Raw genomic sequence first — 15731 nt, 5'->3', positions numbered from 1 at the left:
TTAAAGCTCTAGGAGGAGATACATATAGTTTTTTTTCCGGTCAGAAGAAGAATAATAATAAGTTTAAATAGGATTTCAATATGTTGGCTCTCTCAAGCCAACTTAATAATAAGTTTAAATAGGATTTCAATATGTTGGCTCTCTCAAGCCAACTTAATAAGTTTAAATAGGATTTCAATATGTTGGCTCTCTCAAGCCAACTTAATAATAAGTTTAAATAGGATTTCAGTAAGTTGGCTCTCTCAAGCCAACTTAATAAGTTTAAGTACAATATCACTAAGTTGGCTCTCTCAAGCCAACTTAATAAAGAAAAAAGGTTAGTTAGAAAGAAAGAAAGATTAGTTAGAAAGAAATAGATTACTTAGAAAGAAAGAAAGATTTGTTAGAAAGAAAGAAAGATTAGTTATAAAGTAAGAAAGGAAGATTAGTTAGAAAGAAAGATAGATAGATTAGTTAGAAAGAAAGATATTTGTTAGAAAGAAAGAAAAAGATTAGTTAGAAAGAAAGAAAGATTAGTTAGAAATAAAGAAAAAAGGTTAGTTAGAAAGAAAGAAAGATTAGTTAGAAAGAAATAGATTACTTAGAAAGAAAGAAAGATTTGTTAGAAAGAAAGATTAGTTGTAAAGTAAGAAAGGAAGATTAGTTAGAAAGAAAGATAGATAGATTAGTTAGAAAGAAAGATATTTGTTAGAAAGAAAGAAAGAAAGAAAGAGAAAGAAAGAAAGAAAGATTAGTTAGAAAGATAGATTAGTTAGAAAGAAAGAAAATTAGTTAGAAAGAAAGAAACAAAAAATTAGTTAGAAGGAAAGAATGGAAGATAGATTAGTTAGAAAGAAAGAAAATTAGTTAGAAAGAAAGAAACAAAAAATTAGTTAGAAGGAAAGAATGGAAGATTAGTTAGAAAGAAAGAAAGAAAGAAAGAAAGAAAGAGAAAGAAAGAAAGAAAGGAAGGAAAGATTGGTTAAAAATAAAGTAAGATTCGATAGAAAGGAAGAAATAAATATTAGTTAGAAAGAAAGAAAGAAAGAAAGATAGATAGATAGATAGATAGATAGATAGATAGATAGATAGATAGAAAGATTGATTAGTTAGAAAGAAAGAAAGAAAGAAAGAAAAAAGAAAGATTGATTAGTAAGAAAGAAAGAAAGATTAGTTAGAAAGAAAGAAAGAAAGATTGATTAGTTAGAAAGAAAGATTAGTTAGAAAGAAAGAAAGAAAGAAAGAGAAAGAAAGAAAGAAAGATTAGTTAGAAAGAAAGAAAGAAAGAAAGAAAGAAAGAAAGAAAGAAAGAAAGAAGGATTAGTTAGAAAGAAAGGAAGAAAGAAAGAAAGAAAGAAAGAAAGAAAGAAAGAAAGAAAGAAAGAAAGAAAGAAAGAAAGACAGACAGATAAGTTGGTTAGAAAGTTAGATAGATTAGTTGAAAGAAAGAAAGATAAGTTACTTAGAAAGATAGATAGATAGATAGATAGATAGATAGATAGATAGATAGATAGATAGATAGATTAGTTAGAAAGAAAGATAGATAAGTTAGTTAGAAAGATAGATAGATTAGTAAGAAAGAAAGAAAGAAAGATGGACAAGTTAGTTATAAAGATAGATAAGTTAGTTATAAAGATAGATAGATTAGTTAGAAATATAGATAAGTTAGTTATAAAGATAGATAAGTTAGTTAGAAAGATAGATAGATTAGTTAGAGAGAAAGAAAGATAGATAAGTTAGTTATAAAGATAGATAGATAAGTTATAATAATAATAAAAATAAAAATAATAATAAGTATGAGCAATAACAATAGTGATGCCTTGCTTTCAGCAAGCACCACTAATAAGTTTAAAGATAGATAAGTTAGTTAGAAAGATAGATAGATTAGTTAGAGAGAAAGAAAGATAGATAAGTTAGTTATAAAGATAGATAGATAAGTTATAATAATAATAAAAATAAAAATAATAATAAGTATGAGCAATAACAATAGTGATGCCTTGCTTTCAGCAAGCACCACTAATAAGTTTAAATAGGATTTCAGTAAGTTGGCTTTCCCAAGCCAACTTAATTAGTTATTAACTTAGGGGCCGCTTACATGACACTGTTTTCAACTGAAAACAGAAAACTTTTGGTGGCCTGAGAACGCAAACTTTGAAATAGGTTTCAAAGTGCAAATTTTTGAAAACAAAACCATTATCATCTCTGTGTAAACTTCAAAAACATGAATCTGTGAAAATGGTGATGGCATGCACATGCATATTACGTGTTCAGTCTATAGGCATGCACGTTTGAATGAGTATGTGCACGGGCGGATAGTCTTTCTTTACTAAGTGACATCGCCAAATTACTTTTCTGGCATGAATAATACAGCATTTTTAGTCATTTCTGCTGATCCGTGTGAACGGGAATCTGAATACATCACGCGTTGTGGGCGTGTATACGAGCAGGTCCTCCATCTGATCTGGATCCGGCTCGTATCCGGCTGACTACATCATGGGTTGTGGTCGTGTCTAGGCGCAGGTCCTCCATCTGATCTGGATACGGCCCGGATCAGGCTGACTACATCATGCGTTGTGGTCGTGTCTAGGCGCAGGTCCTCCATCTGATCTGGATACGGCCCGGATCCGGCTGACTACATCATGCGTTGTGGTCGTGTCTAGATGCAGGTCCTCCATCTGATCTGGATCCGGCTCTTATCCGGCTGACTACATCATGCATTGTGGTCGTGTCTAGGTGCAGGTCCTCCATCTGATCTGGATACGGCCTGGATCCGGCTGACTACATCATGCGTTGTGGTCGTGTCTAGACGCAGGTCCTCCATCTGATCTGGATCCGGCCCGGATCCGTCTGACTACATCATGCGTTGTGGTCGTGTCTAGGTGCAGGTCCTCCATCTGATCTGCATACGGCCTGGATCCGGCTAACTACATCATGCGTTGTGGTCGTGTCTAGGCGCAGGTCCACCATCTGATCTGGATCCGGCTCGTATCCGGCTGACTACATCATGCGTTTTGGGGGCGTGTCTAGGTGCAGGTCCTCCATCTGATCTGTTTACGGCCCGGATCCGTCTGACTACATCATGCGTTGTGGTCGTGTCTAGACGCAGGTCCTCCATCTGATCTGGATACGGCCCGGATCCGGCTGACTACATCATGCGTTGTGGTCGTGTCTAGGCGCAGGTCCTCCATCTGATCTGGATCCGGCTCGTATCCGGCTGACTACATCATGCGTTGTGGTCGTGTCTAGGTGCAGGTCCTCCATCTGACCTGGATACGGCCCGGATCCGGCTGACTACATCATGCGTTGTGGTCGTGTCTAGGCGCAGGTCCTCCATCTGACCTGGATACGGCCCGGATCCGGCTGACTACATCATGCGTTGTGGTCGTGTCTAGACGCAGGTCCTCCATCTGATCTGGATACGGCCCGGATCCGGCTGACTACATCATGCGTTGTGGTCGTGTCTAGGCGCAGGTCCTCCATCTGATCTGGATCCGGCTCGTATCCGGCTGACTACATCATGCGTTGTGGTCGTGTCTAGGTGCAGGTCCTCCATCTGATCTGGATACGGCCTGGATCCGGCTGACTACAACATGTGGTCGTGTCTAGACGCAGGTCCTCCATCTGATCTGGATCCGGCCCGGATCCGTCTGACTACATCATGCGTTGTGGTCGTGTCTAGGCGCAGGTCCTCCATCTGACCTGGATACGGCCCGGATCCGGCTGACTACATCATGCGTTGTGGTCGTGTCTAGGCGCAGGTCCTCCATCTGACCTGGATACGGCCCGGATCCGGCTGACTACATCATGCGTTGTGGTCGTGTCTAGGCGCAGGTCCTCCATCTGACCTGGATACGGCCCGGATCCGGCTGACTACATCATGCGTTGTGGTCGTGTCTAGGCGCAGGTCCTCCATCTGACCTGGATACGGCCCGGATCCGGCTGACTACATCATGCGTTGTGGTCGTGTCTAGGCGCAGGTCCTCCATCTGACCTGGATACGGCCCGGATCCGGCTGACTACATCATGCGTTGTGGTCGTGTCTAGGCGCAGGTCCTCCATCTGACCTGGATACGGCCCGGATCCGGCTGACTACATCATGCGTTGTGGTCGTGTCTAGGCGCAGGTCCTCCATCTGATCTGGATACGGCCCGGATCCGGCTGACTACATCATGCGTTGTGGTCGTGTCTAGGTGCAGGTCCTCCATCTGATCTGGATACGGCCTGGATCCGGCTGACTACATCATGCGTTGTGGTCGTGTCTAGACGCAGGTCCTCCATCTGATCTGGATCCGGCCCGGATCCGTCTGACTACATCATGCGTTGTGGTCGTGTCTAGGTGCATGTCCTCCTTCTGATCTGGATACGGCCCGGATCCGGCTGACTACATCATGCGTTGTGGTCGTGTCTAGGCGCAGGTCCTCCATCTGATCTGGATCCGGATCCGGCTGACTACATCATGCGTCGTGGTCGTGTCTAGGCGCAGGTCCTCCATCTGATCTGGATACGGCCCGGATCCGGCTGACTACATCATGCGTTGTGGTCGTGTCTAGACGCAGGTCCTCCATCTGATCTGGATCCGGCTCGTATCCGGCTGACTACATCAAGTCGTGTCTTGCGTTGCGTTGTGCGTTGTGGTCGTGTCTAGGCGCAGGTCCTCCATCTGATCTGGATACAGCCCGGATCCGGCTGACTACATCATGCGTTGTGGTCGTGTCTAGGCGCAGGTCCTCCATCTGATCTGGATCCGGCTCGTATCCGGCTGACTACATCAAGTCGTGTCTTGCGTTGCGTTGTGCGTTGTGGTCGTGTCTAGGCGCAGGTCCTCCATCTGATCTGGATACGGCCCGGATCCAGCTGACTACATCATGTGTTGTGGTCGTGTCTAGGCGTAGGTCCTCCATCTGATCTGGATCCGGCTCGTATCCGGCTGACTACATCATGCGTTGTGGTCGTGTCTAGGCGCAGGTCCTCCATCTGACCTGGATACGGCCCGGATCCGGCTGACTACATCATGCGTTGTGGTCGTGTCTAAGCGCAGGTCCTCCATCTGATCTGGATACGGCCCGGATCCGGCTGACTACATCATGCGTTGTGGTCGTGTCTAGGCGCAGGTCCTCCATCTGATCTGGATATGGCCCAGATCCGGCTGACTACAGTAAACCTCGGGATAAACAGAAAGACTAACATTAGCGTAGATGCCATTCTTCTTATGATGTAACGAATACATCGGGCTGACCTAGTTTATGCAGGCTAACATTCATTCTAGCCTTGAGGTCTTGAACGCATGAAGTAGCTGATTCGCATTTTTCATTGAAAGCATATTTCATAATTTAGATTTTTAAGATGGAAGATTGCAGTTTTACAGATGCTAGAAACGTGGCTTTCAAATGAAAGATTGGTATCAAAGATGGATGCATCAAGGGTTTAGCAGACTCTTTAGGTGTTGAAACAGAATCGAGTTTTTCTTTTAGATTTTTGATGTTAAACTTTGGTGCGGAGTTCTGTCTTTAGTCTGTATCTCCTCATTATTCTTCTTAATTCATAGTCTGTTTGTGCTTTTAAAATTTGGTTGGGCCGAATTTTGTGGATATGTGTCGGTGTCCTGATGCTGGCTGTGTTTGGTCATGCTAGTTGTGTTCAGTATTTTGTTTTTCCAGCTTCAGGTCCATTGGATCCATCACACACTCTCTCTCTCTCTCTCTCTCTCTCTCTCTCTTTCCTTCTTTTGTATGAAACTCCTTGGTGTTCTCCTCTAATTCCCAAACATTGTCTTATCTCCTCAGAGCCATTGAGAAATGTGGCACTCAACTTCCTCTGAGTGTCTGTTTTCATAGCAGTCGGACATTGTTTGTCTCTCCCCTGTTTGTTGATTTTGTGCTATTTCACTTTCACGGTCCTGCAGAAACACTCTGAGGTTTTGAAGGCATTTGCTGTGTGTGTGTGTGTGTGTGTGTGTGTGTGTGTGTGTGTGTGTGTGTGTGTGTGAGAGAGAGTGTGTGTGAGTGTGCGTGAGTGTGTGTGTTGATGGTTAGTGTGGAGTGCTGCTGAAAGACCCCTAGAGAAGGAAGCAGTCCAGAATGCTCAGAAATGCTGACAGGGTTTTTGACTGCTACACACACACACACACACACACGCACACACACACACACATATATACACACACACACACTACACAGTCTCTCTCCAAACACGTCTGCCTATCAGAGGGAAGCGGCCCTCTTCCACTTCCTTCCTGTTCATGCCCCCCTCTGACGCTCCCATGGTCCCACACACACACACACATATACACACACACACACACACTCTCTTTCCCTCTCTCTCTCTCTCTCACACAAACACACACACACACACACACACACACACACATCAGCATGTCTCCAGCGGGACGGGCCGCGCACACACACACACACATACACACACACACACACACATATCAGCATGTCTCCAGCAGGACGGGCCGCACACACACACACACACACACACACACACACATCAGGGCTCAGTGTCCCCGGGGACGGCGTTTCAACAGATCAGTTTCAGTGTTTCTTCATCCACATTGCAGGATTGCTGACCAGCAGAGCAGATTTAAGTGTGTCATGTATCTCTGTCACGGATCGGCCAGATCTGCGATTGTTGCCAAAGGTCAGAGATTGTGACCTCTGAACCCTAACCGTTCCTGCTGACAGGCTGTTGGGCCACAAGCAGCAGACAGCAGTTACACACGTACATGTGGCAGAGTCAATGCACTTCATCACAATAATCTTCAGGTTAAAAGAACGCCTGATGGGTGAAGATACATGATGTTTGCTGTGAGTCAGCATGGGTTTATAGTGACACCTGTAGGATAAACACTGGCTCTGCATAGTCCAATTAAATTAAGCTTCGGGCGGCTTGTTTATAATTGAAATGCTGATGCATTTGTTCATGTATGATTATGTGTTGTGTTTATGCATTAGAAAGTGAGCGTCTCCAGCAGGACCTGCTGAAAGTGGAGCAGTTGGAGAGTAAGGTCAGCTCAGAGCTGCAGACTCTGAGAGATCAGCTGGAGCTCATGAAGCAAGAGCTGCACACGTACCGGGACCTGGAGGCTCTCACAGCGGCCGGAGAGGACCGCAAGAAGGTACCGGCTCCTGGATAATGATCAGCTGCTGATCTACTGTGCACTGGATGTCTTTGTGTTGAGCTGTAAAACTGTTAGTCTTGTAAGAAATGTATGAATGCTTTGCTGTTTTGTGAGACTAAATCTAACCCTTCAATACAACATGATTCAGTCGTATCCTCTACTCTCAGCTCTCTTGCCTGACACCTTCATCTACACTTAAATATCAGCACAGATACAAACCTTCACAAAATAAATGAACCTCTTTACGAAAATATGCAACATTTGTTTGTCAGTGTAAAGGTGGATAAAGTTAATAAATACACGGTGGTTATATCACGTTAGGCACGTTATGCTGCCTTTACAGTGAATGTGGTGCCATGTTGTCCCATCAGAGACTGCAGGAGGATCGAGTGACGCTCACTCAGAGGAAGGACACGTTCAGGAAGATGATACACAACATGAACGAGGAGTACGAGGCTCTTAAAAACCAGTTACAGGAGAACGAGACGCATGTGGAGGTGAGAAACCCTCATGGGAACACAGTTTCTTCAGCTTCTCCCATAATGCCCATGATTCTAATAGCAAGAGTTTCCTCATTTTGAACTCTTAAGTCAACTCACCTTTATTTATTTATATAGCGCTATATACGACACAGATTGCTTTACTGCAGGTCATGGGTAAACTTCCTGCTGTCCAGAAAACGGCTTACCCCAGAGTTTTTGGAGAATTAATTTGGAGCAGCATTAGGAATGTCATGTAAATGCAATTTTCCTTTTTTAATCATTAAATATGGGATGTTCCCATGATTTATAGGATCCCTGTCATGAATCAGACCAGTGCGGTTCTCATGCGCACTGAATGCGGTTGCATTCAAACACTCATGCTTTTACCCGAGACTCTGATAAATCTTCTACACAAAATAAATACAAAATATTGGTTGATCTAATTTCATAGTATAATTAATACCATTGTTATTTGTATCATCATATCTCCCAGCTTTAAAAATGCTGTTAAAGCATTAAGTCAAGTGCATTTTCATTTGTATAGCACTTTTCACAATGCACATTGTTCAAAGCGGCTTCACATAAGGCTTTATAAGGCATTATATACATTTATATACTTTCTGTAAAGCTGCTTTGAAACTATGTGTCAGAAGGCTGTGTTTGTGTATGTGTATGTGCTCACTGACGGGTTAAGAGCACAACACTCACTCATGCGTGTAAACGGGAACCACGCTTTCTGGTGTTGTGTTTTTGGATTTGATGTATTGCTCTCTAATTTGACTCTTCACTTTCCAGCTCACCAATATGGAGAGGAAATGGCAACATCTTGAGCAGAACAACTTTGTGATGAAAGAATGTATCCTTTTATAATGTGTGTTTTTCTAGGAGAAGTTCTCATCAGAAGTGTAAATACAGGTGATGTGTAACGTCTCATGATCCCTAACTCTATACAGTCATCGCCTCGAAAGCTGTGGAGAGCGATTACCGGCCCGTGGTGAAGACTGTCAACAAACATCTGCAGGAGTACAATAAGATTCTGGTTGATACCCTACAGGGGACGAGAAACTGACTTCATGTTGGAGATGACCCTGCGTTCAGCATTCTGAAGATTACTGTGTTTGACTGTAGTGTGTAATTCATCTGATTGTTTTTCTACAGTAAAAAACTGCTTTTAATCGTCTTGTTGTTCATTGTGAGCATCAGAGCACCGTGTGTGTGTGTGTGTGTGTGTGTGTGTATACAGCTTTAACCTATATTGTGGGGATCAGGCAGTGGCCCCTATGAAGAAAACAGATTAATAACATGCTAAATAATGTTTTAATTAGTATGTAAAAATGCAAAAAGCTTTCTGTAAGGGTTAAGAGGAGGGGAAAGAACATATTAACCTGGTATAAAAACAGTAGAAGTCAATGGAAAATCCCCACTAAGATACAAAAACAAACCTGTATGTTGAGCCCGGATAAATGAAGAAACAGAAGCTCTAACAATGTTTTTTAGGTATTAATATGATCATGGGTTACTCTTTCCCTGCCATTGATGGAATTTTCCTGAAATCCATGTTTTCACTGTTATACAGTAGGGGGCGCTGTTACGCATCTTCTGAAAGAGTACAGCATCTCAGGATCAAAACACAGGTGAAGAAGAAGCAGAAACAAGCGATAGAAGCATTGCTGACGCACGTGTGAAATAACACGATCATCAAAATTCAACAGCATATAAATAAAATTCGTCTAGCGTTACTGAATGAAATGTCGAACCCATGAAGAGGAAAATTTGTGAAGCTTTAGGGGTGATGATGGACTCTACTGCGTCTATCGTTCTGAATTCTATCAAGACAACGTCTTTGATAAAAATAAAAAATTTGAGAAATTGATAAAAAATGCTGGCGGTGGCTGGCAACTTTTTTTTTAATGGCGGGGAAAGAGTTAATAGCTGAGAGATGTTGGAACAGTGTGAATGCTTCTGAAAGAAAACCATGGAAGAACTGGGGGGTTGGGTTATTGACGGTCCCAGTGCGTGTTCTTATACAAGTACAGTCAAATATATATATAGTTCAGAACCAGGACCCATATAACTGCACATTTAGTATGTCTTCATCATCCGATGTGTTTGATAAGAAGGGATCCAGAATGTTCCTCCAGGACAGGTGTGAGAAGCACTGGTCTAGTTGATTCAGACTGCAGTTTACCCAGTTTACAGCCATCATCAAATATGAACCATTTATGATGGTCTGCAGCGGCCTCTGTGCTGCGCCCTAGTCTGAGCCCGGTCTGGTCTGGTCAGTTCTGGTCTGGTCTGGTCTGGTCGGAGCCCGTTCTGGTCTGGTCTGGTCTGGTCTGGTCTGGTCTGGGTCTGGTCTGGTCTGGTCTGGTCTGAGCCCGTTCTGGTCTGGTCAGTTCTGGTCTGGTCTGGGTCTGGTCTGATCGGAGCCCGTTCTGGTCTGGTCAGTTCTGGTCTGGTCTGGTCAGGTCTGGTCGGAGCCCGTTCTGGGGCCTCATGTACAAAGACTTGCGTTGAATTCATACTAAAACATTGCGTACGGACAAAGCTGTAAATGTGCGTACGCACAAAAAACCCCAGATGTATGAATCTCTGCGTACGAAGGATCCCACGCATATTCTCTTTGTACATCCCAGTTAACGTAAAATTGAGCGCACATGCACGAGCACAACGCCCCACCCAGTCTCCTCCCTTAATTAAATTAATTTAAATATGGTAATGAGTCCACTTTGGCAAAAGAAAGCAGTAAGAAAATGGCGGCAAGAAACGAAACTTTACAGAAAGTGAATTGGAGGTGCTACTATCGGAGGTAGAAACGGAAAAAAAAAACATTTATTTGGAACTTTGTCCTCCGGAATTAATAACAAAAGGAAAAAATATGAGTGGGAGAGTTTGGCTGATGCTGTCAATGCGGTGGGATCTGAAAGTCGCACTGTAGAGTAGACTGAGTACAGTTGAGATTTGATTTTTCACACAAAAATAGACACTGAAAAGAAGTGAATTTCCACATGACACGCCACATGACATTTCATTAGCTTGTAGACTAAGATATTATCAATCAATAATACCCTAGTTTATATTTTCCACAATTAGCTCATAAAAATAAGGTGCTTTTTGTCTCAACTTTGTCTCAACTGTACCCATATGTGGTACAGTTGAGACAGTGCATGGTACAGTTGAGACACCCATTTCTAATGATGTGAAGGTAACTAACCATTCAGTGTAAATATAAAAAATAAAGACAAATAAAGAAAATAACAATTGGGCAGCATTTTTGTTTATTCATCCATTTATATTCATTCATTTTATTTAAATTAGCACTGGTTAAAATATATAAAGCAGGAACAAGATATGTAACAATATTTATTAATAATACACAGTTTAAATATCACAAATATCAAATTTTATTTTCATTTGCGTCCTATGCTGGCTTATTACGACGTTTAATCTGTTATCATAACACTGAACAACTAAACAGTGTGTTTCCTAATAGAACTCTATCGGGGGTACAGTAGATATGGGTCTCAACCAAGCGTGCCGCACAAGCCCTGAAAAGTGAAGCCAAAACGTCTCGATCGCCCCCCGGTGACTGGTCCTAGTATAGGTCATAAGCCCCGCCTCCCCATGTTATTCAACGGGACGTGAGACCAACTAAACAATTAAATTACACTTCAAATATCTTTTTTCCAAAGGTGGTTTCTTTCATTTGCTGTCGTTTTTATCACGCTGATGTGAGTTCAAGTGTCTGTTTCAAAAATAAGTTGGTTTTTAGTTAGTTACGTGATGCGGTGGTGTAACGTCATGATTGACAGCTGTGATTGACAGGTTCTCTGAGCGAAGTAGTCACTGAAGCACCAACGGACATTTTTTCGGGATCTTCGGAGGACTGAGGAGATTGTATTTACTTTATTTTAACAAGCCTCTTGTCGTACTGCAATCAATTTTTAAAAAAGTGTGCAGAATCCACTCTCCCTGAGTGCATTCTGCGAGAGTGAGGGCGGAGCGTTGATTTTGCGGCTTTACTTCCTGCTCACTACTGCGCAGGTCTGGTCCCGAGATCGCTACTGCGCAGACTCAAGTTCCAATATGTCAGCGCCATATCGGGACTCTGGCGGCTTCAGTTCTCATCAATGGAAGAGAGCGAAGGGGCGTCGTCCATCTTTTTTTACAGTCTATGGTCTCAACTATCCCCCGCTGGCCACCTCGCACATTTCTCTAGATTTTGCAATTACCTTGCATGACACAATACCATGAAATATGCCAGTTTTTAGGGCACAGAATAACGTTTGTGGTGATACCAGTTACGTTTAACAGTCACATAAGGATAATAAGCTATTCATTGTGGAGAGTGCATGGTGAAGTGAACGTCATATCTTAGAAAAAAAAAAACTTTTTCCGATTTCTTCAGATCGGAGATGCGTCCGTTGTTCAAATTTCCCACGATCAAAGAGGACACTAATACGCACGTGCACAGCAAAAATCACAACTTGTGCTTGCTGCGAACGCAAGTTATTTAAGGTGTCTCAACTGTACACATGTCTCAACTGTACACAGTCTACCCTAAATGACCTTAAAAAGAAATGGTCTGATATAAAGGTGGACATTAAACCAAAGCTGTCATTGCCATAGACTAAGGGTTGTATCAATTTGCATATGCTTTTATATGTTCTTACTTAATTGCATAATTGATAGAATATTTCCATAAGGCTCGTGTGACAATATATGTCATTTATTTTATAAATTGCAAATTAATAGCAATGCTTCCCACAGGTGGTGGTGCGATAGACTTGTAGAACCATTCGTTATGTAATGTTTGCAACTTCACTTCATTGCCTGTAAGAGTCGCCAACGGACAAAAACAATGAGAAATGTACGTACGCCAGACATGAAATTGGCGTGGAGGAACGCACATTCTCTCGTTAATTTCACTGTTAGTACATACGACCGTGAGCGTGAAAGCTGGCGTACGCAAAGTTTTTGTGCGTACGCAAGATTGATACATGAGGCCCCTGGTCTGGTCAGTTCTGGGTCTGGTCTGGTCTGGTCGGAGCCCGTTCTGGTCTGGTCAGTTCTGGTCTGGTCTGGGTCTGGTCTGGTCTGGTCAGTTCTGGGTCTGGTCTGGTCTGGTCGAAGCCCGTTCTGGTCTGGTCAGTTCTGGGTCTGAGCCCGTTCTGGTCTGATCAGTTCTGGGTCTGGTCTGGTCGGAGCCCATTCTGGTCTGGTCAGTTCTGGGTCTGGTCTGGTCTGGGTCTGAGCCCGTTCTGGTCTGGTCAGTTCTGGGTCTGGTCTGGTCTGGGTCTGAGCCCGGTCTGGTCTGGTCAGTTCTGGGTCTGAGCCAGGGTCTGGTCTGAACCGGTCTGGTCTGGTCTGGTCTGAGCCCGTTCTGGTCTGGTCAGTTCTGGGTCTGGTCAGGTCTGGTCGGAGCCCGTTCTGGTCTGGTCAGTTCTGGGTCTGGTCTGGTCTGGTCTGGTCCCGTTCTGGTCTGGTCAGTTCTGGGTCTGGTCTGGGTCGGAACCCGTTCTGGTCTGGTCTGGGTCTGAGCCGGTCTGGTCTGGTCTGGTCTGGATCTGAGCCCGTTCTGGACTGGTCAGTTCTGGGTCTGGTCAGGTCTGGTCGGAGCCCGTTCTGGTCTGGATCTGAGCCCGTTCTGGACTGGTCAGTTCTGGGTCTGGTCAGGTCTGGTCAGAGCCCGTTCTGGTCTGGTCAGTTCTGGGTCTGGTCTGGTCTGGTCGGAGCCCGTTCTGGTCTGGTCAGTTCTGGGTCTGGTCTGGTCTGGTCGGAGCCCGTTCTGGTCTGGTCAGTTCTGGGTCTGGTCTGGTCAGAGCCCGTTCTGGTCTGGTCAGTTCTGGGTCTGGTCTGGTCTGGTCTGGGTCTGAACCCGGTCTGGTCTGGTCTGGGTCTGAGCCCGGTCTGGTCTGGTCAGTTCTGGGTCTGAGCCTGGTCTGGTCTGGTCTGAGCCGGTCTGGTCTGGTCTGAACCGGTCTGGTCTGGTCTGAGCCCGTTCTGGTCTGGTCTGAACCGGTCTGGTCTGGTCTGAGCCCGTTCTGGTCTGGTCAGTTCTGGGTCTGAGCCCGTTCTGGTCTGGTCAGTTCTGGGTCTGAGCCCGTTCTGGTCTGGTCAGTTATGGGTCTGGTCTGGTCTGGTCTGGTCAGTTCTGGTTCTGGGTCTGAGCCCAGTCTGGTCTGAGCCGGTCTGGTCAGAACCGGTCTGGTCTGGTCTGGTCTGAGCCCGTTCTGGTCTGGTCAGTTATGGGTCTGGTCTGGTCTGGGTCTGAGCCCGGTCTGGTCTGGTCAGTTCTGGGTCTGGGTCTGAGCCCGGTCTGGTCTGAACCGGTCTGGTCTGAGTTGGTCTGGTCTGAACCGGTCTGGTCTGAGCCCGGTCTGGTCTGGTCAGTTATGGGTCTGGTCTGGTCTGGTCTGGTCAGTTCTGGTTCTGGGTCTGAGCCCGGTCTGGTCTGAGCCCGGTCTGGTCTGAGCCGGTCTGGTCTGGTCTGAGCCCGTTCTGGTCTGGTCAGTTATGGGTCTGGTCTGGTCTGGTCTGGGTCTGAGCCCGGTCTGGTCTGGTCAGTTCTGGGTCTGAGCCCGGTCTGGTCTGAACCGGTCTGGTCTGGTCAGTTCTGGGTCTGAGCCCAGTCTGGTCTGAACCGGTCTGGTCTGAGCCCGGTCTGGTCAGTTCTGGGTCTGGGTCTGAGCCCGGTCTGGTCTGAACCGGTCTGGTCTGAGCCGGTCTGGTCTGAACCGGTCTGGTCTGAGCCCGGTCTGGTCAGTTCTGGGTCTGGTCAGGTCTGGTCGGAGCCCGTTCTGGTCTGGTCAGTTCTGGGTCTGGTCTGGTCTGGTCGGAGCCCGTTCTGGTCTGGGTCTGAGCCCGGTCTGGTCTGGGTCTGAGCCCGTTCTGGTCTGGTCAGTTCTGGGTCTGAGCCCGTTCTGGTCTGGTCAGTTATGGGTCTGGTCTGGTCTGGTCTGGTCAGTTCTGGTTCTGGGTCTGAGCCCGGTCTGGTCTGAGCCGGTCTGGTCTGAACCGGTCTGGTCTGAGCCCGTTCTGGTCTGGTCAGTTATGGGTCTGGTCTGGTCTGGTCTGGGTCTGAGCCCGGTCTGGTCTGGTCAGTTCTGGGTCTGGGTCTGAGCCCGGTCTGGTCTGAACCGGTCTGGTCTGAGCTGGTCTGGTCTGAACCGGTCTGGTCTGAGCCCGGTCTGGTCTGGTCAGTTATGGGTCTGGTCTGGTCTGGTCTGGTCTGGTCAGTTCTGGTTCTGGGTCTGAGCCCGGTCTGGTCTGAGCCGGTCTGGTCTGGTCTGGTCTGGTCTGAGCCCGTTCTGGTCTGGTCAGTTATGGGTCTGGTCTGGTCTGGGTCTGAGCCCGGTCTGGTCTGGTCAGTTCTGGGTCTGGGTCTGGGTCTGAGCCCGGTCTGGTCTGAACCGGTCTGGTCTGGTCAGTTCTGGGTCTGGGTCTGAGCCCGGTCTGGTCTGAACCGGTCTGGTCTGAGCCCCCAGCAAACATTTGGACGTTTAATGACCGTTGAAAAGACGTCCGACAGAGACGTCCCGTCATGGTTGAAAAATAGTTCCAAAATGAAAGTTGAACCGACGTCTTTGACGTCGTCTGGCCGTGAATTCCACGTCTTTTCTGCGCGTCCCTGGACGTCTAAATGGGTTTTTTTTTTAGTTCTTCTGGATGTTTATAAGATATATATATATATATAATCCTGCATATAAACTAATCACACCCATATTGTGTAACATCGTGAAAGGCAATCATTTAGGCTATTTTTACACATCTGAACTTGACAAAGGTTCTAAAAAGATCCAAAATCGGTCCGGTCAGACCTGAACGTCTATAAAACCGTTTAATCACGTGTACATCAACACATTATTTGTGGACTGAAGCAAAAAATAGTGCTATAATTTAGCACAACATTTTATTGTGAATATTACATTTGAAATGTCTTCCAGTTGTTAGAAATAGTACAATGTGGTAAATTCTGTGGTAATGGCATTTTCTCTAACAGTTTCACATTAAGGTTAAGCAGACATTAATCAAACCAGAATATAACAAAAGTACAGGAACAGTCAACGCATTCTATTATTAGAGTCTTTCTATAATATTCCATCATTGATGAATAGAAGTCAGAGCTGTGGCAGTACTAGTCAGTT

The 15731-nt window shown here is 45.2% G+C and overlaps 1 protein-coding gene across 2 annotated transcripts in view; it reads left to right on the top strand.

Annotated features, from left to right (window-relative positions):
• Nucleotides 1-8759, top strand: part of ift74 (intraflagellar transport 74) — a 108223-nt gene extending 99464 nt beyond the window's left edge. For both annotated transcript variants that reach the window (XM_084113354.1, XM_084113355.1), the window contains 4 exons: nucleotides 6936-7099; nucleotides 7474-7599; nucleotides 8380-8440; nucleotides 8538-8759. In XM_084113354.1, the coding sequence (XP_083969480.1) occupies nucleotides 6936-7099; nucleotides 7474-7599; nucleotides 8380-8440; nucleotides 8538-8653 (467 nt within the window). In that variant the 3' untranslated portion in view covers nucleotides 8654-8759. The remainder of the gene's footprint in view (nucleotides 1-6935; nucleotides 7100-7473; nucleotides 7600-8379; nucleotides 8441-8537) is intronic.
• Nucleotides 8760-15731: the final 6972 nt, after the last annotated feature.

The sequence above is a fragment of the Abramis brama genome, assembly GCF_963993115.1.
Source record: "Abramis brama genome assembly, chromosome: 5".
In the NCBI taxonomy this organism is placed as follows: Eukaryota; Metazoa; Chordata; class Actinopteri; order Cypriniformes; family Leuciscidae; genus Abramis; species Abramis brama.
Note: the sequence above shows the minus strand (reverse complement) of the source record. Positions and strands in the feature narration are given on the sequence as shown.